Genomic DNA, 22,813 nt, shown 5'->3' with positions numbered 1-22,813 from the left:
CTAAAACCACAAGGAGAATGAGAAACAGAAACAATCAGTGATGAAACTATGAGGGGTTTGTAACCCAAACCACAGGACACGAAGACAGAAAGCAGATACTTGGAACTGGAAGATGGCTTTGCAGAGCAGAGGAAGAGGAATTTAGCAGAAAATAAGAGTTCATTATTAAGAGCATTTAATCCCCTAAATACCACCTCTTTCCCCATCCAGCTAGGATACTAAGGGAAAGCTGAACCAGAGAGGCTGAAATGGAGTGAGGCACAGGACTGGAAAGAGAATAATGACATGCAGGCTTGGGTACAGACTGTGGAGACTTCACTTCCCTCCCCACATCCCAGAATTTCATAGCTGTACTTAGAATGCCTAGAAAAGGAAGCTGAAGGCTCCCTCCTTGATGTCTCCCTTAACCTAGGAACAGCACAAATATCCCACATTGTACCATTATTACTGACATGTAACACTGCCTGGACCCATAGAACACCTGCAGATCCTAACAGCTGGGAGCACTAGAAACTAGAAAATATTGTAACCATCCATTAAATGGATGTTATAATTTTAAAAGAACATAGTTATAGCTTAAATGTTTTCACTTCTGAAATGTATCTAAATATCTATATGTAAACGTAACACAATCATTTGTTCATTCTTCTGTTTTAAATTTTTAATTGATTTTTTAGAGCTGAGGTCTCGCTATGTTGCCCAGGCTGGACTCAAACTCCTGGGCACAAAGGAGTTCTATCTTCAGCCTCCTGAGTAGCTGGGACTACAGGTGTATGCCATCATACCTGGTCTCATTCTCCTTTCTATTGACTTTTGGGTTGTTTCCAATGTTTTGCTACAATTACACACAATGCTGCTACTTGCCTCTTAAGACTTTCTTAGGATTAGAACTGCTGGGCCTCAGGATATGCAAATGCTCAACTTTATAAGATTGTGCCAAATTGTTTTCTACAGAGCTTGAACCAACTTATAACTCACCAGTAATAACAATTTATAGCTCTCTCAGCTCCGAGAGTCTCACACATGTGTTTATCTGCGGTTCTTAGAGCTATCTTACGGTATATGCTTTGAATCAGTGACCAGCATATGGCGCTGCCTCTCCAGGTATTCTCCGTAGCCGGAATACACAGGCCCAGCAATAGAAATGCGAGTACCCTACAGTGGAAAAACCTAGCAAACACCATCTTACCCAATAAAGAAACATCACCAGTGATACATACTGACATCATGTACCCTAAGATATGTTGTACTGGGGGGAAGGGCACATCACCTTTGTAGTACCCTTTCTGATAAAACGTAGCCTCAGTCTAATCACGAGGAAACATCAGACAAACCCACACTGAAGGATGTCTTACAAAATAACTGACCGGTACTCTTTCTAGTGTCAAGGTCATGAAAGACCGAGAAAATGTTATATTGGAGGAGACTAATGAGACACTGATAACTAAATACATGCGATGTGGTATCCTGGACTGGATCTTGACAACAAAAAGACATTAGTGGGAAAACTGGTAAAAGCCTAATCAAGTGTGCAGTTTAGAAAATACTAGTACGAGGGTTAACTTCTGAGTTTTCACAGACCTGCCATAGTTTACAGAAGGTGTCCACGCTAGGGGAAGCTCAGTGAAGGGTACAGGGAACATCTGACTATCTTTGCCAGTTTCTGTAAATCTGAAATTACTACAAAATAATTAAGTTTTTTGTGGGTTTTTTTTTTTTTTTTAAGTACAGGAAAGCCACAGCACCAAACCATGGTTGTATTTAAAATTAAGACAGGAACTTTCAGAAAATTAAACACATTTTCATAGTAACTTGATCAATACCACAGTTTATTTGTAAACATGTTATATGTGTCAATAATCAAATTGACAACACTTTATAGATTTCATTGTATAATATTAACATCCTAACAGAAAACGATCCACTGTACTCAGTTACAGTTTGGTATTTTAAAATCCTTAAATACAAATTGTATTTGAAACACTGAACACAAAAAAGAAACATGAATGGCAGAGAAAACTGAAAACAACAAGTAAAAGAAACCAATATTCCGCTCCCCTGAAAAAAAAACATAAAATCATCTGATTACATAATTTAAAAAAGAAACAAAGGAAATCAGATGACATTTTTGATATAAAGTTGCATTTCTTCAAATCCATTTTAGAGGTGAAATTGTATCAATATTAAATTCTATGTCTTTTTGGATATTTGTTCTTTCTTTCCTCTTGGTTTCTAAAGAATGTTTGTCAGGGTTTAAATTACATTAAGGAAGCGGGAAAAAGAAAGGAAGGAACATGGTAAAAAGCCAAATGAAATTAACTATTTGCAAAATAATTGGACATAAATTTTTCATGAATCTTCTTTGGCAAATAACAAAGTCTGCATTTTAAATTTACCTTTTTGTTGAAATGGATCAATGCTTGTAAGATTTAAGAGATTACATGAGTTAATGTATAAGTAAAACAAAGCCAAATTCACAAAGCAAGGCGCAAACATCAGCTTTTCACATTTTGCTAAAAGCTCTAAAAATGCACTCTCCCTCCTTAAGAGGACCAGAGGTCTTCAGCTCGGAATCAGATGATTACCCTTGCCTCATTCAACACAAGAAACCAGAGGGGACCCCATGGTTCTTCGGTACTTTCCCTAAAATTCATGATCACTATTAGGTTCTATTTCTTCCTCCTTTATCTCTCAAAGGAAATATAGCAGCAAATCACTCCCGTATTTTAAGCTTTAAATTCACCAACAACTGGGTTCACTGCCAACAACTACAAATGTTCAATTCTGTATTAGTGTACATGTCATTACAGTTGGTTTAGATGGTTAATATAGGAATAAATAAAATAACTACAGTTCAAACAAAGGAAATTAAAATGAGATTAAAGAGCCCCGATCAAAAAAAAAATACTTACAACTTTCAGCTGAAAAACTGTAAAAGTTACATACATACATACCTAATGGCACTAGGAATGTACAATATCAATTATTGGAAAAATAAGTGAGTGACTCAGAGTCGTAAGAAATTATTTAATATTAGTATTTTTTCTTTTATAGACAAACATAACATACACATGGTTTCTACCTTCTATAAGACAAAGTAGAAAACTAACCGTTACTGCATTTACCTCAAACACAGCACTGACTGTGCCACAGATAACATGGTCCAAAATATTCAATTCTATAGATAGGCCATGGTATTGAATGCATGGTTAAGTTTTAGGAAAGGCATATATTTCCTGAAGTATGTATGTTAAATACACAAATATCTATAAATAACAAAAAGTTACCGGCAAAAACGTTTAGGTTATAACATTCCCAAACTTCCTAACATTTTAAGTGTTTTAGATATATGTTGTCTGACCAGTTCGTTTGGTTACAGTTTTAAACTAGCAAACCATTACCCTGTAAGAGGAGCTAAACTAAACTATAACACTGCACAAACTTCCCAAGGAAGGTAACTTGAAAAGTCTAAAAAGTGATTCCAATTATTCTAATTAACATTTGAGATGCTAAAAGAATCAATGACTCAAGAAACACTTTGAAGTAATTCCATTTTTCTTTATCATTTTCTAAAAAAGTATTCACATAAATTTAAGATCCAGATTGCTTAAGAGTATGTCTTCAAAGTAGGTTTATCACTAAAGCATTCTGATCCAAAGACATAGTCTTAATGCTTCTAATACGTAATTCTAACCTAAAATCACAATCCTTGGTTTGAAAACATCAAAGCTAAGAAACAAAAAAATAAATCAGGGTGAAAGTGTGCAGCAGCTATAGCTACAAGAGTGGAAAATAAATTCTATTTTTTCCATAAAGACTCTATGAAAATATAAAGCCCAAAGTCAGTGACAACAGAAGTCCACATATAAATGGTGTTTAAAAATAGAAAGTCTTCTAAAGCTTCTCATGAGATGTCAATGAATAGTCATAATCTTAAGACCTTATAAATCAAGGTTAAGTTATACACAACTATGCTGATTTACATACCTTCTACAATGTCCAACTGACATACATAATTTACAGACACCCATAGGAATTCATAATGCCCGATCATATCATCTCTCAATACTGGATGTTTATTGTTTTATAGTTTTACTACTTTAAGTACCAAGAAGCCTTTTCAGAGGAAGAGTTCCATCTCTTCCCTTGATCCCCCAAAGTATAGGTAACAAAATATAAAATTAAACAAGATTTATGTTTGATAAACTAACATATAAAATTACCATTGCAATTTTCATAGTGACTGCTTATAAACATAACAGTCATCATAAAGCCTATAAAGTATATACTTAGTTTTATAAAAGAAATGCAGATTGTCTCAAGGTAAAAAATACAGTGCTGGCTGCTAAAAAGCACTTTGTCGCAATAAGATGTGCAATAATGAGCAAAACTTCAGAAAACATGAATATGTTCCCCAACTTTTAATATTAGTTAAGCAAGAATTGCACTGCAGCAGCAGGATGCTTTTTAGTGGCTGACACTATAAAGCTAACGTTAAGAAAGAAAAAAGGCAGAAAGTGTGAGCAACAAATGGTGTAACCAAATTATTGCAAATGGAGATTAGCAATAAGAAGTGAGGAAGGTGACCGTCCACTCCATTCTGATAAGACACCATCTTTAAATATTAAGTTTTTTGCAGGAAGTGGAACACCCATGTCAGCATACGATGACTGTGAAAGCAAACTTGAAAAACTGGGCTCTGTGTGAATATCCAATATTGAAGCACCTTCCTAAAAGATCAAGAAACAAGAGAAATGATATTCAATACTTTACCAAAACCACTTAATATAACTAATGAGAAAGAGAGACCTTGATTACCTGAGAAGTGTTTATGGATTGCAAAGCAGTACAGGAGATGCAAAGATCTACACTGTGAGCCCAAAGCAATCAATGACAGGTATTAATATGTGCAAAAATGACTAACAACGTTAAACTGTAGTAAGTCCTTTTAAATAGAAATAAGAGGCTACGAGACTGTGGGAAAAGCAAAAGTTCATTTTTAGAAGACCTAACCTAACCCCAAAGTATTACCTAACAGAAGAAAAATCTCTAAAAAAAAAAAAAACTTACAAAGGCCAGGTGCAGTGGCTTGTGCGCCTGTAATCCCAGCACTCTGGGAGGCTGAGGCGGGTGAATCACTTGAGATCAGGAGTTCAAGACCAGCCTGGCCAACATGGTGAAACCTCTTCCTACTAAAAATACAAAAAAATTAGCTGGGTGTGGTGGCACATGCCTGTGATACCAGTTACTCAAGAGGCTGAGGCAGGAGAACGGCTTGAACCCAGGAGGCAAAGGTTGCAGTGAGCCGAGATCGTGCCACTGCACTCCAGCCTGGGCGACACAGCCAGACTCCATCTCGGGGAAAAAACAAAACAAACAAACAAACAAAACCTTACAAAACACTAAGCACCAGAATAATCCACCTACTCCACGCTTCTCAGATTCATATATTCCGCACAGACCTCCCCGCAGGACTCCATGCTCAAACATCCACCTATCTGACACTTCATTTCAGATGCTTCCCCATGCACTCTATACTCAGCATGCCCATCATTGAACTCTCAAATTTTCCCTCCCCTCTTCCTCCCCAGTCTTCTCTATTTCACACATCCAGCTAATCAAAAAACATAAGAATCATTCATGATCCCTCCCCTCCCTTCCCTCCACAGCCCTAATCTTTTCCTCACATTTAATTCATCATCAAGTTTTATCAACCTATCTCCAAAATATATCCCAAATTAGTTTAATTTATTAATTCACTATGGCCAAGGCCTTCACTGCCACAACAGACAGCCCAGTACTGACAGAATTTTGAAATTTTTCCATTTATTGCATCCTTATAAAATTTCCATTTTTGCCTATTTTTATAAAATAGTCCTTCAGAAATAACCTCTCTCCCCTGTTTAAAAGTCTTTAATCATTTCTCTTTGCACTCAACGTAAAATACTAGTTCTCTAACATATGCCAGAAGGCCCTGCACACCGTGCTCCGGCCCTCTTCTTCAACCTTACCTCTTGCTTCTACCCCTCTTTCATGAAGTTTCTGCCACACTGGGCTTCATTTGTTTCTTTGTTCACTGGACATTTCCCAGACACAGGAAGTACAGACCTAAGCTCTGCCGGAATATTCTTTTCCAACTTTTTGGCTTCAGCTTACATATTATCCTGCACCTATTGAAATTAGGTCTACCTGCAGATTTCATCATAGTTGGCTTCTTCAAAGTACTTTTTAAAATCTTTTAGAACTTATATATCTTAATATTTATCTGATTATTGTCTCCCACAACATTCTCTAAGTTCCATTAGTATCTTACACATCACTGTTTCCACAGCACTCAGCAAAGAATCTGGCATAGGTCAGGGTCAAGCATTTACCAACTGAATGAATGAAGTAAAACTCCAAAATATTGATTTCATAACGTTGAATTAGATATTCTGAACAGAAATATTCTATTTTAAAAGTTTACCTATAAATCAAGTCTAGAATATTCTTTCTTTCCTTGGGGATGGGGGAAAAACAAAAAGTCCAGAGCACTGGCCTTCGCTGCCACAACAGACAGCCCATCCCAGCAGTGGAGAATCGCTTTAGTTATTGGGAAGTGCGCTATAACCAAAAACTAACACCTAGCATGGCACACAGCCCATAAAAGACACTTAACACATTTCTGTTGAATAAAGCACTGGCACAGAACAAAGAGATCAAGCTTTGGTCTCCGAAGACCTGGCGAGTGAAATGTGCAAGTCCATTAACTTCTTGAATCTCAATGTCTTCATTTGTACAATAAAATTAATGTTTATTTCATATCTTGCTGCTGTGGTGACTCAAAAACAAACACAGAAGTGTTGTGCATACTTAAAGCTCTGTACAAGTACCATTTGGACTTTTTGGTTTTTGTTACCTGGAATGAGTGAACAAAGTTAAGGACTTGCAGAGAGAGTTTTCTACTGGAATGTAAGAGGTTTTGAAGGCTGAAAAAAAAAGGCGAGAAACAGTTTAAAACAAACATAAAGGCAAGAATGAGTTTCTCATAAGAGTTTAATTTTAGCAATTTAAATGCATCTATATATCCTGGCCAATCACAAAACATCTTAAAAAACAATTTCAGTGTTTCTCATCAATGAAATTTTTGCTTGTTTTAATAATAGGGAGTAGTCATGCATTAAAAGTCCATTTTGAAATAAAATACATCGTGTAACTAAAATCAAAGTTATTGTTTTAAAAAAATTCAACTACTATAAACATAAATGTTAAATGAAAGAAAATTTTTCAAATGAAGATTTAGGCACTCTGAGGAATGACAACTATGACACAACCTTTAAACAACCAAAGTAATTGCAAAAGACAACCTGATAACAGATTAAACACACACCAACCTACCTAAATATTTTTCAAATATGTAAGTCAGTAAAAATTACAGTGGTAATCTTTAAAGTTCTATAGTATTTCTATTTTTTACTCATGTATATTATTTTGTTTTTAGAGAATAGATGTTGAAATTGTCAACTGAGTACTCTTCATTTTCTGATAAAAGCTACATTACACCATTTAAATGAATTATTGTCCAACTTCATTTTCTAAAATAAGAAGATCTTGACTTGTGGATTTCACCTCTCCAAGCCACCTATCATGACAATTAGATTCAATTATACTCTTTCCTGCTAACCCAGTTTGTCTCAGAACCTTTACAACATTGCCTCTTAGCAGCTACTCACAATGGATCAGAGCTGGTATATAAGATAAAACCTACATGTCATCTTTAAGGAGTAATACATATTCATTTTAGAAAATGTAGAAAGTGAAGAAAATTTTGCAAAGTCATCATAATTCCACCACAAAAACCAATCACTATTAACAGAATATAACATGAGTGTGTGTATGTTAGGAGTGAGAGAAATGCAGAGAAATTTTCTGTAGACATACATTTTTTAAAATCTAGGTTCATACTCCATATCAGCATGCCCATTTCACCACACCCTCACCTCACCTAGATTACTAAATAAATATAATCAAAACATGTGCCCAAAATGTTTGCCTGTGACTAATTTCTGATCTAGTGAAATTTAATTTTGAAAAATACAGCAAAACCCTTAAACTAGCGATCTCTATTCAATCAACAAATATATACAGAACAATTACTGTGCTCATGTGTGGAATAAAAGTAAGATATGGTAACAATTTGCTGACAGCTTAAAAATTGATATGAAAATATGACAGCGAATATAAACCCTCACCTCTCTTTTCTGCAAAGGCCATGTGCAGCAATTTTCCTACAAACTTTCCGGTTTAATTCGGAACTGAACAGTGGAATTCCAAAGCACAGCTCGAGAGGAACCCAATCTGCTTCTGTTGTGGCACCTAAGAAAGGATACATAAACTTATTTTTTCTATCATATATATCTACTTATGTATATATTATATATAACTGACAAGGGTTTCTTAACCTGAAGTTCATAGATTCCTCCTGCCCCACTGATATCCACCAGTGGGCTTGGCAGGGGAGGAAGAAATTGAAGGGGGTCAGTTAATCTCTAAACAGGATGGGCATTTTTAGGGTATAAACATGTGTCTGAGAAGGTACATAGCTTTCATCCAATGTTCAAAGTAGTCATTTGCCCAAAAAAGAGTATTGCAAGATATCTGTAAGATGAGAGAATGAATCAAAACATTTACCACAGGAATAAGATTAAGTTATTTTCAAGTCATAATTTTGTAATACTTGAATTATTTTTCTAAGTATGTAAAAAGGCTTCCTAGAAAACTCTTATTTAAAAGTCGTATGAATAATAAGAATAGACAAATGGCATGCAAATGCCTTAACATAAAAGTTAAACCTCAGAAATTAGTCTAATAAAATTGGAAAAAGTTTTAGCACCATACCAGAGGTTTGCTTTGTTGCTGAATCTATAGTTGCTTCCTCAATGACCATTTCAAATGACTCTGTACTCCCATTTACATCTGAGCCAGAAGCCAAATCAGGTTCTCCTTATAATTAAAGGGCATACACAATATTAGGATTCTAGCAGTTAGCAGAAGCTGCCAATAAATCAGTCCTAACATGGAAAAGACTTCAGACAATAGTAATGATGACAGAAAGAAAATGCATAATCCTTGGCTTAAATAAGTGGTTTTAAACAGCGGAGCAATTTTGATCCCCAAGGGACACGAATGAAGACAGGGATGCTATTCGTATCTATGAATGCTAAACATCTGACCATACACAGGACAATCCTCCACAGAAAAGAATTAGCCAGCTCAAACTGCACATAGTGCTGAGATTGAGAAACCCTGACCTAAAGAAACAAAATTCAAAAAGGAGGACCCAAGTTACTGAAGCCAATTGCACCCCTGTGGAAATATATAGTCTGATTATGTTATTACTCTTCAAAGTTCTTTTCTGACTCATTATCTTTCAGCACAGAAGATCCTCCAAGATCCCTTAGACCTTATCTACTTCTCTACTCTCATCTTCTACTACTGTCCAACAAATCCTTTCTTTTGGCCACAATGAACTACTGTTTTCTAATTCCCCTCTGCCTGAAAGGCTGCCACCCTCCAAAAACACATTATCTTTTGTCTACCTAACTCTTCAATTTTCAAAACTCAAACTTCACCTTCTCTAAGAGGCCTTCTCTGTGCTGTGTTAGCGCTTTATGCAGACCCCATCATAGTCAATAACACCACACTGTATACTGACTTACTCGTCTCCTCTCTAGGGTTTTCATCCTTGGAACAACATTGTCTTTTTTGTTTCTTTTTTTTTTTTTTTTTTTTTTTGGTAGAGACAGGGTCTTGCTCTATTGCCCGGACTGGTCTCAAACTGCTAGCCTCAAGCAATACTCCTGCTTTAGCCTCCCAAAGGACTGGAATTACAGGCGTGAGCCTGTACCTGGCCGTGCCTGGCCTGGTCTTATTAAATTGCTCCAGCACCTAAGCAGGTATTCCATAAATGTTTGTGGAATGAATGACATAAAAAAGGAGAGCTGTAGTAGACACGCTTTGAAATGACTGCTTAAGTCATAGCCCTCTTCTCTAGAAAATGCTCCTGCAATATTTGGCAGTCAACTATTTGGCCAAAGACAAATGAGATAGGAGTAAGTACCTATCTCAACGGGAGCCAATCCAATCTACTGGATGGCAAGTAATCAATCACATTTTCTCAGAATTTCAAACTAAGAGGCTCATGGAATACTGTCAATCAATGGGAGATAATGAAAGATCTCCCAGAGTCAATGTATAAGAACTGGCACCATGGCAACCCAAACCACATGTATGCCAATATTATGCCAGAGCAGAAACAACTAGTAAGCATGAGAAGGTGATTTGAAAATGGATTTTCAAATTAAAAAACAAAGAAAAGTCAGTGATATCTAAGGAAAATTAGCTATTGTCAATATGTAGGACAGACTGGAGATAGAAAGGAGAGGCCAGAAAGGCTAAGCAGGGAATGGTTGCAACAGCACATGTTTAAGGTTTAAAGTTCAAGACCCAGACAAGAAGAGCAGTCACAGAGAACTTAAAATGAAGAGAAAGGGGAAGAAATGGACATGAGAGATTTATCTAAAGCCTAATTCACAGAACTTGGAAACTAACTGAACATAGTGGAAAAAGGAAAGAATGAGACAAAGATAAGATTTTAGACCTAGATAATTAAGACAATGGTACCTTTTGACAGAAAAAGTTGAAAGGGAAAAACTATTAAGTCAATTTTGGAAACACTTGTATAAAGAGACTTAAGTTTTGAAACCATCACCCTATAAAGCTAACCTAATAAAGCCTAATAAACACAGATATGACAGTAGAGCACCCAAAAGTCCCAAACCATTCTGTACCCCAATCCTATTTTCTTCATTTGAACAACTGACATTTGTCCAAATGATGTTCCAAAATATTTCCTCGTGCTTCAGTGAAAGAATATTGAGTATTCAATAATTCAGCATCCCCACAAAGGTCTGCTGCTTTTCATATATTAACACTGTGTCAAACTCAAAACCAATTATCTTAATCCAAAGAATCCAACTATTGGCTAACCTCTCTCATCAGAAGCATCACTGAGTTTTCTATCTGCAAGTTGGCTGGAAGCATTCAACATGGTGACATATCCACAGAGATGCTGTAAGTCCACTCTGTTCCTTAGTATCTGCAATGCTTTATGAACACCCATATTGACACGAGTGAACTCTACAAACAGAACGGACATCACATTAATGAACAGTTTCTAATAACACAACGCCAACAGCTTAAACATACTTTATTAAACAACTCTTAGAACTACTTTTATACTTTAATACATCATAATTGATTCCAAAAAAGAAATATATAAAGTTGTCATTCTTACTGAAACTAAAGCTAACAATGTACTTTAAATCACACACCTAAATTATTTATATCTTAACTCAAGTTCTCATAAATATGTGAACTTATAAAAGAGAAAAATGCTCTATATTCAAATATAAAGAAACCTCTTTTTTATAATTCACACAATAATCCCCCAAGGCAAAGGATCTACTAAGCAGTTTTTGAGATTTTGTAAATTTTAAGATCCTGTTGTCACTATCTGCATCTCCAGGTAAACAATTATTTTTTTCCTTAGACTTTATGAAGTATTAGACAGTTGTGTGAATGATAAAAAAGAAGAAACAGAGAAAAGTCTTCCATCTAGGCAGATATCTACTTATTCTCTTTATTCCAAGACAGACTAGTAGTCTTTCAAAAATCCTAAACGGGTCTTATTCTAACAGTTCTTTGTGGATGGCAAAGCACATGACAAAAAACTACCTTTTGCCAACACTCTTTAGTAGCAAAGAACCTAGAACTTAAAAATTTCAAGAATTCATTTCCTGCCATGTTTTCCACCAAACTGTTGACATGAGTAATAATTAAAAAAAAAAAAAAAAGTCAATAGATACAATTCAAAAGGTACCTCCTTGTAGTTCTGTTTCATCAAATGGAAATGGGACATGGACAGTTTCTCCTATCCCATGCAGACCATGCCCCTAAACATAAACAAAAGTTAAAAGGTATACAAGAAACCTTCATTTCCAATCACTGATATTCAAAAGTAAATAAGATTGTGTCATATAACGGTATATTCCATATTAATACCTCATCAAAATTCTTTCAACAATTTTCTATTTTTCTTCAGCAAGCAGTGACAATCTTATGTGTATAATAATCTATAAGGCAATGTTTCTCAAATTGAATGTATAGGCCAATGCAAAAAAAGGAGGCTAATTTAACAGGCAAATCAGGTGTTAGCCAAGTGAAGAGTGAATGAGGAGGCCAAGTTTATTCACACAAAGGTTAGCTAGAGTTCTGAGAGGGAAAAGTGGTGGAAGAATCCCCATAATCACATAGCATACCACAGGCTAAGAATGCAAAACTCAAAAACCTGCCCTGAAATAAAATATATTCAGAATTACTTGCTACGATAAATAATTACATATAATTGGAAACAACCAAAATGTCCACCAACAGGGGACTGGTTAACTAAATTAGGAGACATATCTTCAATGGAGGTGCATAAATGAAAGAAAGCTATGACCTGCAATGGAAAGATCTCCAATTGCTAAATGGAAAAGGTAAAGGGCACATCTGTGTGCAGGTACTTGCATATGCATAAAGACACTCTGGAAGGATACAGGAGAAATGAACAGATGAAATTATCTGATTTGGAGGAGAGATGGGGAGTGGAAACTTGATAGGGTTAGCAGGGGAGTGATACTTTTCGACCTATACCTCTTTTTTTTTAATTTTTTTTTTTTTAAGACAGAGTCTTGCTCTGTTACCCAGACTGGAGTGCAATGACACAATTTTGGCTCACTGCAATCTCCACCTCCCAGGTTCAAGCAATTCTCCTGCCTCAGCCTCCTGAGTAGCTGAGATTACAGGCGCCCGCCACCACACCCGGCTATTTTTTTGTATTTTTAGTCGAGACTGGATTTCTCCATGTTGGCCAGGCTCATCTTGAACTCCTGACCTCAGGTGATCCACCTGCCTCAGCCTCCCAAAGTACTGGGATTACAGGTGTGAGCCACCGCGCCCGGGCTCTACACCTTTTAATAACGTTTTATTTTTGAATCATGTGAATGTACTATTAGTTCAAAAATTAAATTTAAAAAATCTGAGTCTACCCACTTCACTCTCATGTTACAAATGATAATTCAGTTTCATCTATCACATTCAATTAATATTGTTCATTTGAGTTTTGTTTTAAAGCTTTGCTTATATTTAATTCCAAAATTTTACTTGAATTTGTAGTTGTGTAATAACAAGAAGCACGAAGAACTTAACATTATGTCTACATGTATTTAGAACTGTTACAATAGAAATTTAATACTGAGGATCTCCAAATTTTTCCCTTTAAGAGAGACCCATACATTATTCAAATTCAAGAAACCCTGATATATCCAAAGGAAAGCATCCTCTTTTTGTTGTTTCATATAACTATTTAAATATATTTCTGAGAGCTCTCTTTTATTTCCTAAACCAGATGGCTGCAATAAATTATGGTTTTAACCAAAAATCTTAATTTGTAACACGTTTAAATTCCAATAAGGTAAATTTATTTCCATCAAATTTAATTAAAAAGGCATTTTTCTTTAGCAAAAGCAAAACTCCTTAACAAACACTTTAAAAACAGTACTGTCGGCCTGGTGCGGTGGCTCACACCTGTAATCCCAGCACTTTTGGAGGTCAAGGCGGGCGGATCACTTGAGCCCAGGAGTTTGAGACCAGCCTGGGCAACATGGTGAAACCCTGTCTCTATAAAAAATTAGCCAGGCATGGTGGCGTGAGCTTGTAGTCCCAGCTACTCTGGAGGCTAAGGCAGGAGGATCTCTTGCGCCCAGGGGAAGTCAAGGCTGCAGTGAGCTGTGATCATGCCACGGACTTCAGCCTGGGTGACAGAGTGAGACCGTGTCTCAAAACAATAAATAAATAAAAACAGGTACTGTCTGCTGATTTGTTTTTCTATCCATATTTTGCACTAGCCCCCATCCAAAAAAAAAAAATACCTAACTTAGCTTGATCTACAGAGTACCACCTACAGAAAAGACCTTGGAAACCACCTCTCTCATTTTACTTTATTCAAGAAAGATTTGTTACTATAAATTAAGACAGGGTTTCACTATGTTATCCAAGTTGGTCTCCAACTTCTGGGCTCAAGCAATTCACCTCAGCCTTCCAAAGTGCTGGAATTACAGGCGTGAGCCACTGCACCCAGCCACCCTTCATTTTAAAGGTAAGGAAAACTGAAGCTCATGGAATCACCCATTGTTCCTTCACTCTACTTCTACTGCCACTACCAACACAATAACGTTTTCTGAGATCTTCCTATGTGCTAAACACAGTGCTCAAGTCATTCTTTTCAAAAACTTTAAGAAGACGGGAACTTTATCTCCACTTTATAGGTAAAGACACTAAAGTTCAAAAAGGTATTTAACTTGTCTAAGATTACTAGTAAATGATGGAACCAAGATCTGAGTTTAGGCAGTCTGACTTAAGTCCATGTCTAGCCCATTCTATGATGCTATCTCCCACGACCACCCCATACTATACATCTTCCCTGGCTAATTTCATCCTCTCATGGTTTCAACTACCATCTACCAGCTGATGCCGACACTTAATCACTCTTGTCTAACCTCTCATTTGAATTTCAGAATATTTCCAATTACCACAGGCACCATATAAACACAACACATCATCTGCCCCATAAATGTGCTCTTCCTCCCGTGTTCCCTAGAGTAGTGGTATCACCACCTCCCGTGATATCACTTCCTCCCACGTTCCCTAGAGTAGTGATATCACCACCTCCCGTGATATCACTTCCTCCCACGTTCCCTAGAGTAGTGGTATCACCACCTCCCGTGATATCACTTCCTCCCGCGTTCCCTAGAGTAGTGGTATCACCACCTCCCGTGATATCACTTCCTCCCGCGTTCCCTAGAGTAGTGGTATCACCACCTCCCGTGATATCACTTCCTCCCGCGCTCCCTAGAGTAGTGGTATCACCACCTCCCGTGATATCACTTCCTCCCGTGTTCCCTAGAGTAGTGGTATCACAACCTCCCGTGATATCACTTCCTCCCGTGTTCCCTAGAGTAGTGGTATCACCACCTCCCGTGATATCACTTCCTCCCGTGTTCCCTAGAGTAGTGGTATCACCACCTCCCGTGATATCACTTCCTCCCGTGTTCCCTAGAGTAGTGACATCACCACCTCCCGTGATATCACTTCCTCCCGTGTTCCCTAGAGTAGTGGTATCACCACCTCCCGTGATATCACTTCCTCCCGTGTTCCCTAGAGTAGTGGTATCACCACCTCCCGTGATATCACTTCCTCCCGCGCTCCCTAGAGTAGTGACATCACCACCTCCCGTGATATCACTTCCTCCCGTGTTCCCTAGAGTAGTGATATCACCACCTCCTGTGATGTCACTTCCTCCCATGTTCCCTACAGTAGTGGTATCACCACCCTTCTACCTTCACAAGTCAAATACCCCAGAATCTTTCTTCCCTCTTCCCATCTCTCTCAGATATCTGATCAATTCTATTAATTGTATATTTGTAGTAGTTCTTAAATCCATTTTTCCTTTCAATTCTTATTACCATGTCCTTGATCCGGGCTATCTTTATCTCTTATCTAAACTACTACACACAGTCCTAACTGGTCTTCTTGCTTCAGGTGTCTCCCCACTCCCTCCCATTCTCAATATCATCCCAAGGTTGATTCCTGAAACAAATTTGACCATGTTAATCCCTGTTACCCCCCTGTAATTGCTACCATCAATCTACAGGTCAACTTCTCAGTTCCACGGCAGGACACTCAAGGCAGGCGGCACTGCAGGGCCGGCCTACTTCTCCAGACTTGTCTCTGACCGCAACCCCCTCACACTCCAACTCACCCCTCAAAAACACTGAACAGCTTATTGACCCTGGCATGTTATGTCACTTCATATTCTTATTTATTTATTCCACAAACACTAACTGGACAACTACTATGACCCAAGCACCGTGCTGGGCACTAGAAAAATAGCAGCAAAGAAAAAAGAAAGAAAAAAAAATCCTTGCCCAGAGATTTAATCATGCTGACCCCTACTACCTCGCTTCTTTTAAGTCATCCTTTTGTATTCAGCCTGGGTCTCACTTTCTCTAAGGAACCTCCCCTAGGCCCTTCTCTTTGCCCCAAGGCTGGACTGGATAGTTCTTTTTAAGTCTTCCACTATATGTAATTCTATTCGATAAACTGAAACTGAGTGCTTATGCAGCTTTTCCCACCATCCTTAAATTCCTTGAAGATGAGGGGCCCTGTCTTATTTGCATACTGATATTAATTAGCGCAAAATATGCACATTCAATTGTTAGATGAACTGACGAAATCTTTACGGAGAACCTATTATGTGCCAGAAAGTGTGCTACACATTTGACACGTACATTTTCATTTCATTCTCTCAATTCTATGAGCATAAACTGCTTACCTTACCACTAGTTGCCATTATTATAAGTGTTTGTTATTATACAATAGATATTGCCATCTCCATTTTATAGGTGGGAAATAAAGTATAAGGTTTATCATGAAAATGTCACACAGCCCAATAAGCACATGCAAAGAAGCTCAACATTATTAGTCTTCGGGAAAATGTAAATCAAAACTATAATGAGATACTATTCCACACCCCCTAAGGTGGTTATCATCAAAAAGCCACATAATGTCAAGTGCCCGTGAGAATGTAAAATGATGCAGCCACTTTGCAAGACAGTCTGGCAGTTCCTTAAATGCTTAAACATGGAATTACCATATGACCCAGTAATTCCATCCCTATACATATATAGCCAAGAGAAATAAAAACATATGTCCACAGAAAAACTTGTACACAAATGTTTATGACAGCATTCTTCATAATGGCCAAAAGGTGAAAACAACCCACATGTCCATCAACTGATGGAGGAATAAACAAAATGTGGCATATCCATAAAATGGAACACTATTTGGCCTCAAAAAGGAATGAAGTATTGATACTATGACAACATGATGAACCTTGAAAACATTATGTTAAATGAAGGAAGCCAGTCACAAAAGACCACATATTATATATGATTCCATTCACATAAATGCCCAGATTCGGCAAATCTATAGAGACAACAAGTAGATTAGTGTTGCTTAAGACTAGGGGGAAGGAGACGAGTAGCGGGGAGAAAATAGAAGAGTGATCACTAAAGGATACAGGGTTTCTTTTTAAGGTAATGAAATGTTCTAAAATTGAGTGTGGTGATGGCTGTATATATCTGTGAACACACTAAAACCCACTTCACTGCACAATTTAAATTGGTGAATTGTACAGTATGTGAATTATATACTCAATACAATAGTCCCCTTTTACGTGAGGTTTTGCTTTCCATGGTTTTAGTTATCATCTGTGGTCAACCAAGGTCTGAAAATAGGTGAGTATAGTATAACGAGGTATTTTGAGAGAGACCACATTCATATAACTTGTATTACAGTATGCTATTTTCTTATTAGTAATTGTTGTTAATCTCTAGTAAGAGATGTCTAATTTATAAATGAAACTTTATCCCAGGTATTTTTATATATATATACATATAGGAAAACACGTACTATATATAGGGTTGGGTACTACTGGTGGTTTCAGGCAACCCCTGGGGGTCTTGGAACATATTCCCCACAGATGGGGAAACTACTGTAAAGCTATTATTTAAAAATAAAAATAAAAAAAATCATGGTCACGCAGCAAGCAGGTGAGGCTGCAATGCAAACCTGGGTCTAACTTCAAAGTTCATGTTATTTCTACCACTCCCACACTGCCAAACGGCCAGGACTAAAATCCGTATCTCTGATTTTTTACATTTCAACTTTATAAATTTCAAATGACTGACATTTTATTGCAACTCAATATAGAAAGCTAGAAAAATTATCAACTTTATAATAAAAAGACAAAATTTCAAATAAGATAAATGTACCTGAATTAAAACTGCAGAATGTGTTAAAGCATCATTCAACATCGTGAGCACATTTGAGGTAGGAACTACTCCAGGATCATGACCCCAAGATGTTATTAGCAATCGATCATAACTCTATTGAAAAGAAATTAACAGGTAAAATGGCATTCAGAAATAAGGAAAATATTAAGAAGTTATCTAGCATACTGCTCACACACACATAAAAAAACCACCCAAACCTCCCACACATACCTGAAATATATCTGGCAGTTTTCGAAGTCTTGTACCTTTGGACAATAAAAGGGATGGTGGTCCTTGTCCAGTGATATGATAAATGTACAGTTTAAACCAGACAGAGCTGACTTCTGGGATAGCTGGTCCAATATGCTACAATCATAAAACAGTTAAGATAAAGTTAAAATAAAGTGTTACATAAGTGACCGAGAACAGTCTTATAAACAGCAAATCCCTTCACATAAATGTTAACCGCAACTATCCTCAAGAAAATAACTTTAAATGTTTCATTAAAATAGTTTCAATTTTATACTGGAATTAAGAAATTATGTCTTGTCACTGCAATTAAGAGAATGCACTCTGGAGAAGACTGCCTAGTTTGGAATCTTGGTTTTACCCTTCCAGCCATATCACCTCAGGAAGGTTACTTAAGCTCTCTGTGCCTCATTTTGCTCAATCTATAAAATAGCAATAAAGAATCTACCTCAAGAGGATGTTGTAAGGTTGTTCAAAAAGCTTAAAACAGTACTTGGAATATAATAAGCTCGATATTAAAGTATTAGCTATTATTATCATTAATCACATACAATTTTCACAAGAGGAATCGCCCACCCTTCCATCCATTTTACCATTTATTCAGTAGTTCATGGATTCCTACCATGTCTGGAGGTTGTGTTAAAGAATAGGAGAGGTTGGGGGGTGTGCACAGAGAATTATTTTAAAAAGGTTAGTTAGATGCAAATCTCTTGTTGAATACTAAGGACAAAATTGGTGTGAAGACAGGATGCTCATTGAGGCAGCTAGAACATAGGCAAATTACCTGCGTACAAGAATCCCTTCCTTTCTGCTACATCATTAAACCCTGCATTGTCTAGGAACCCAGGTAAGATGCAGCACTGAAGAACAGCAACATAATCCCCACTCTGAAAATGGCACAGGCCACAACTTCCTTGTTAAGTATACAAATGAATACAACTGATATATATATATATTTTTTAAGTAAAAGTCCAGAAGGAATTTTCACATATAAATTATACAGTTAACCAGAGTTCTAGCTTTCAAGCACCATCTTTTCTTTTCGGCTTATTCAGAATCACAGCCCCACTTCAAAGACATTTATCTTTTCCTAATTAAATTTATCTTATCCCTCAAAATGATGCCAGCTTCCTTTCTGGAGCATCCTAAAACATTCTCTTTAAAATATTCTGTACATGAATAAATTTTAATCTAATGTGTCACAAGTCACTAGGTGATACTTATATAAAATATACCAATTACACTCCACAAATTGAACATATCATCTTACAAAGGCATAAAATACAAAATTGCTTTCTATGATTCAGTGATTTTAATAGTTGGTATCTGCACATAGAGAAGAAAACAAAACTGATGGGACTCATGACACTACCAAGTGGATCTTCCAAGTAGGTCTTTACCTGAGGGGTGCAGCTGCTGACAGGCCGGATTTCATTGGTGAGGGGAGCCATGGAAACAAGCAGCGTGTAATTTTTGTTTAAAACTCTGCTGCAAGTTGCAGGGTCCAAACCAAGAAGGCTTTCACAGCGTAAGAGATCCAGAGGAAAACCTGAGTTATGATCAAGCACACACACAGAATAAAAGACTGAGAGTGTGAAACAAAAATGTTGAAGATGCAATATTGATAACTGACTTAAGATTTTAAATTTTCTTTTTAAGGTAAAGTAACTCTATTAAGAAGTACCAAATTTCCTAGGAGACCACCAAGACACTTTGAGGTGCAAAGCTAAAATGTTTTATTCTTTGGTCTAGACAGATAATCATCTATTTCAGGTTACTTTTTACTGCAACAAGATGTACTTGTTTTACCGTACTTCCTCTCTCCATCCGGAGCCACTCTACAACAGTGGCATACCGTTGACCCTTGAACAGAGAAGTTACAGAGGCTGACGCCGTGCACAGTCAAAAATCTGTATATAACTTCAGACTTCCCAATGACTTAACTACTAATAGCCTACTGCTGACTCGAAGCCTTACCAATAATACGAACAGTTAATACATATTTTATATGTTATATGTACTATATGCTATATTCTTACAATAAAACTAGAAAAAAAATCATAAGGAAGAAAAAATATATTACTATTAAGTGGAAGTGGTTCATCATAAAGGTCTTCTTCCTCATCTTCACAGTAAATAGGCTGAAGAGGAGGAGGAAGAGGAAGGACTGGGCTTGTTGTCTCCAAGGTGACAGAGGCAGAAGAGGTGGAAGGGGAGGCAGGAGAGGCAGGCATGATGGGTGTAACTTTACACACTGTAAACACACTGTAAGTTCCATCTAACTTTCTTGTTTCTTAATGTATCTAAAAATGTCTCTATACAGTACCAATCCTTCTTCCGCCATCTGCTTTAGCTGCAGTGTCTGTATCATACAAGAGTGCACATAAGTCAAAAGCAGTCTTGAATAATCAGAATCCTGCCAGACGGTCTAATGTCAATTTATTTTCTGGCACTGCTTTTTCTATGTCTTCCTCATTGTCTGGCACTCATTTGGAAGTACCCATCTCCATCAAGGTGTCTATCTATTAGCTCCTGAATTTCTTCAAGGCCCATATCTTTTTTTATTTATTTATTTTTTTGAGACAGAGTCTCACTCTGTCGACAGGCTGGAGTGCAGTGGCGCCATCTCGGCTCACTGCAACCTCTGCCTCCCAGGTTCAAGTGATTCTCCTGCCTCAGCCTCCCAAGCTGCTGGGACTACAGGTGCGCGCCACCACACCCAGGTAATTTTTGTATTTTTAGTAGAGACAGGTTTCACCATGTTGGCCAGGATGGTCTCGATCTCCTGACCTCGTTATCTGCCCACCTCGGCCTCCCAAAGCGTTGGGATTACAGGCATGAGTCATCGCGCCCAGCCAAGACCCATATCTTAAAACACTTCAGGCCAGGCACAGTGGATCATGCCTGTAATCCCAGTACTCTGGGAGGCCGAGGTGGGCAGACCACGAGGTCAGGAGATCGAGACCATCCTGGTCAACATGGCGAAACCCCGTCTCTACTAAAATACAAAAAGTTAGCCAGGCATGGTAGCACGTACCCATAGTCCCAGCTACTCGGGAGGCTGAGGCAGGGGAATCGGTTGACCCGGGAGGCGGAGGTCACAGTGAGCCGAGATTGTGCCACTGCACTCCAGCCTGGCAACAGAGCAAGACTCCATCTCAAAAAAAAAAAAAGCCCTTCACTCTCTACCTTTTAGCCATATCCAAAATCTCTTTCATTATTTCCTAGATTAGCTCTGTTGTAAATCCTGTGAAGTCAGGTACAACATCTAGACAGTTTTCTCCAGCAGAAATTTATTATTTTAGGCTTGATGGCTTTCACAGCTTTTTCTAAAACAATGATGGTATCTTTAGTGGTGTAATTCTTCCAGACTTTCATGAGGTTCTATTAGAGTTCTCTTCCATAGAGCAGACAATCCTTTCTATAGACTACTGTGTGTAAAAAGCCTTAAAGGTCATTATAACCCCCTGATTTAGAGGCTGAATCAGAGACACGTGTTTGGGGGCAAGTAGATCACTTCAATGCCTTCAGTGTTGAACACATGCGGGTTCTGCGTGGGTTAACCAGGACCACTGTCCAGTACCAAAAGAACTTTAAAAGGCAGTCCCTTACTGGCAAGGTACTTCCTGACTTCAGGGAAAAAACATCAAAGGAACCAGTCCAGAAAAAGTGTTCTTGTTGCCCAGGCCCTTCTGCTGTATAGCCAAAAGACTGGCAGCTGGCATTTATCTTTTCCCTTCAAGGCTCAGCAGCTTTATAGATAAGCGCAGTCCTGACCAGAAACCTGACTACATTTGCACAAAACAGTAGTAAGCCTGCCCCTTCCTGCCTTAAATCCTGGTGCTCATTTCTCTTCCTTACTAATAAATGGCATTTTTTTCCAGAATAGGACACTTTCGCATGCATTAAAGACCTCTTCAGGCAGATATCCTTTCTCCTCAATGATTTTCTTAATGGTATCTGTATTACTCCGTTCTTGCATTGCTATAAAGAAATACCTCCGACTGCGTAATTTATGAAGAAAATAGGTTTAATTGGCTCATGGTTCTGCAGGCTGTACAGGAAGCAGAGTGGCCTCTGCTTCTGAGGAGGCCTTAGGAAGCTGACAATCATGGCAGAAGATGAAAGGGAAGCAGGCACATCTTAACATGGCCGGAGCAGGAGGAAGAGAGAGATGGGGAAGATGCACACACTTTTACAGATCTCGTGAGAACTCACGATCATGATGACAGCTGTAAAGGGCGGGGGGGGTGGGGGGGGGGGTGGTGTGTTAAACCATGAGAAACTGCCCCCATGATCCAACAACCTCCCTCCAACATTGGAGATTACAATTAGACATGAGATTTGGGTGGGGACACACACACACAGATCAAAACATATTAGCATCTGGGAACTCATCTGCTGCCTCTCGGTCAACAGAAACTGCTTCTCCTGCTATCTTAACATTTTTTAAGCCAAACCTCTTAAAATGATTAAACCATCCTTTGCTAGCATTAAATTCTCCAGCTTAAGAGAATATTAATTATCTTTCATTTGCTTTGTCATAATGACTTTGCTTTTTTCTCAAATCATATTAGAGTCCATAGGTA

The 22,813-nt window shown here is 37.8% G+C and overlaps 1 protein-coding gene across 14 annotated transcripts in view; it reads right to left on the bottom strand.

Annotated features, from left to right (window-relative positions):
* Window positions 1–1,812: 1,812 nt before the first annotated feature.
* The window catches only part of FAM91A1 (family with sequence similarity 91 member A1), a 203,497-nt gene continuing 182,496 nt past the window's right edge, over window positions 1,813–22,813 (bottom strand). For 12 of the 14 annotated variants that reach the window (XM_054657004.2, XM_054657001.2, XM_054657005.2 and 9 more), the window contains 9 exons: window positions 19,625–19,773; window positions 18,207–18,341; window positions 17,976–18,089; window positions 11,921–11,993; window positions 11,029–11,178; window positions 8,878–8,982; window positions 8,232–8,355; window positions 6,899–6,968; window positions 1,813–4,730 (listed from right to left, as the gene is read on the bottom strand). In XM_054657004.2, the coding sequence (XP_054512979.1) occupies window positions 4,545–4,730; window positions 6,899–6,968; window positions 8,232–8,355; window positions 8,878–8,982; window positions 11,029–11,178; window positions 11,921–11,993; window positions 17,976–18,089; window positions 18,207–18,341; window positions 19,625–19,773 (1,106 nt within the window). In that variant the 3' untranslated portion in view covers window positions 1,813–4,544. The remainder of the gene's footprint in view (window positions 4,731–6,898; window positions 6,969–8,231; window positions 8,356–8,877; window positions 8,983–11,028; window positions 11,179–11,920; window positions 11,994–17,975; window positions 18,090–18,206; window positions 18,342–19,624; window positions 19,774–22,813) is intronic. The other 2 variants (XM_054657015.2, XM_009455875.5) reach the window with 1 other exon arrangement.

The sequence above is a fragment of the Pan troglodytes genome, chromosome 7 (genome assembly GCF_028858775.2).
Source record: "Pan troglodytes isolate AG18354 chromosome 7, NHGRI_mPanTro3-v2.0_pri, whole genome shotgun sequence".
Classification (NCBI taxonomy): domain Eukaryota; kingdom Metazoa; phylum Chordata; class Mammalia; order Primates; family Hominidae; genus Pan; species Pan troglodytes.
This window is presented reverse-complemented; position numbering and strand designations above follow the sequence as displayed.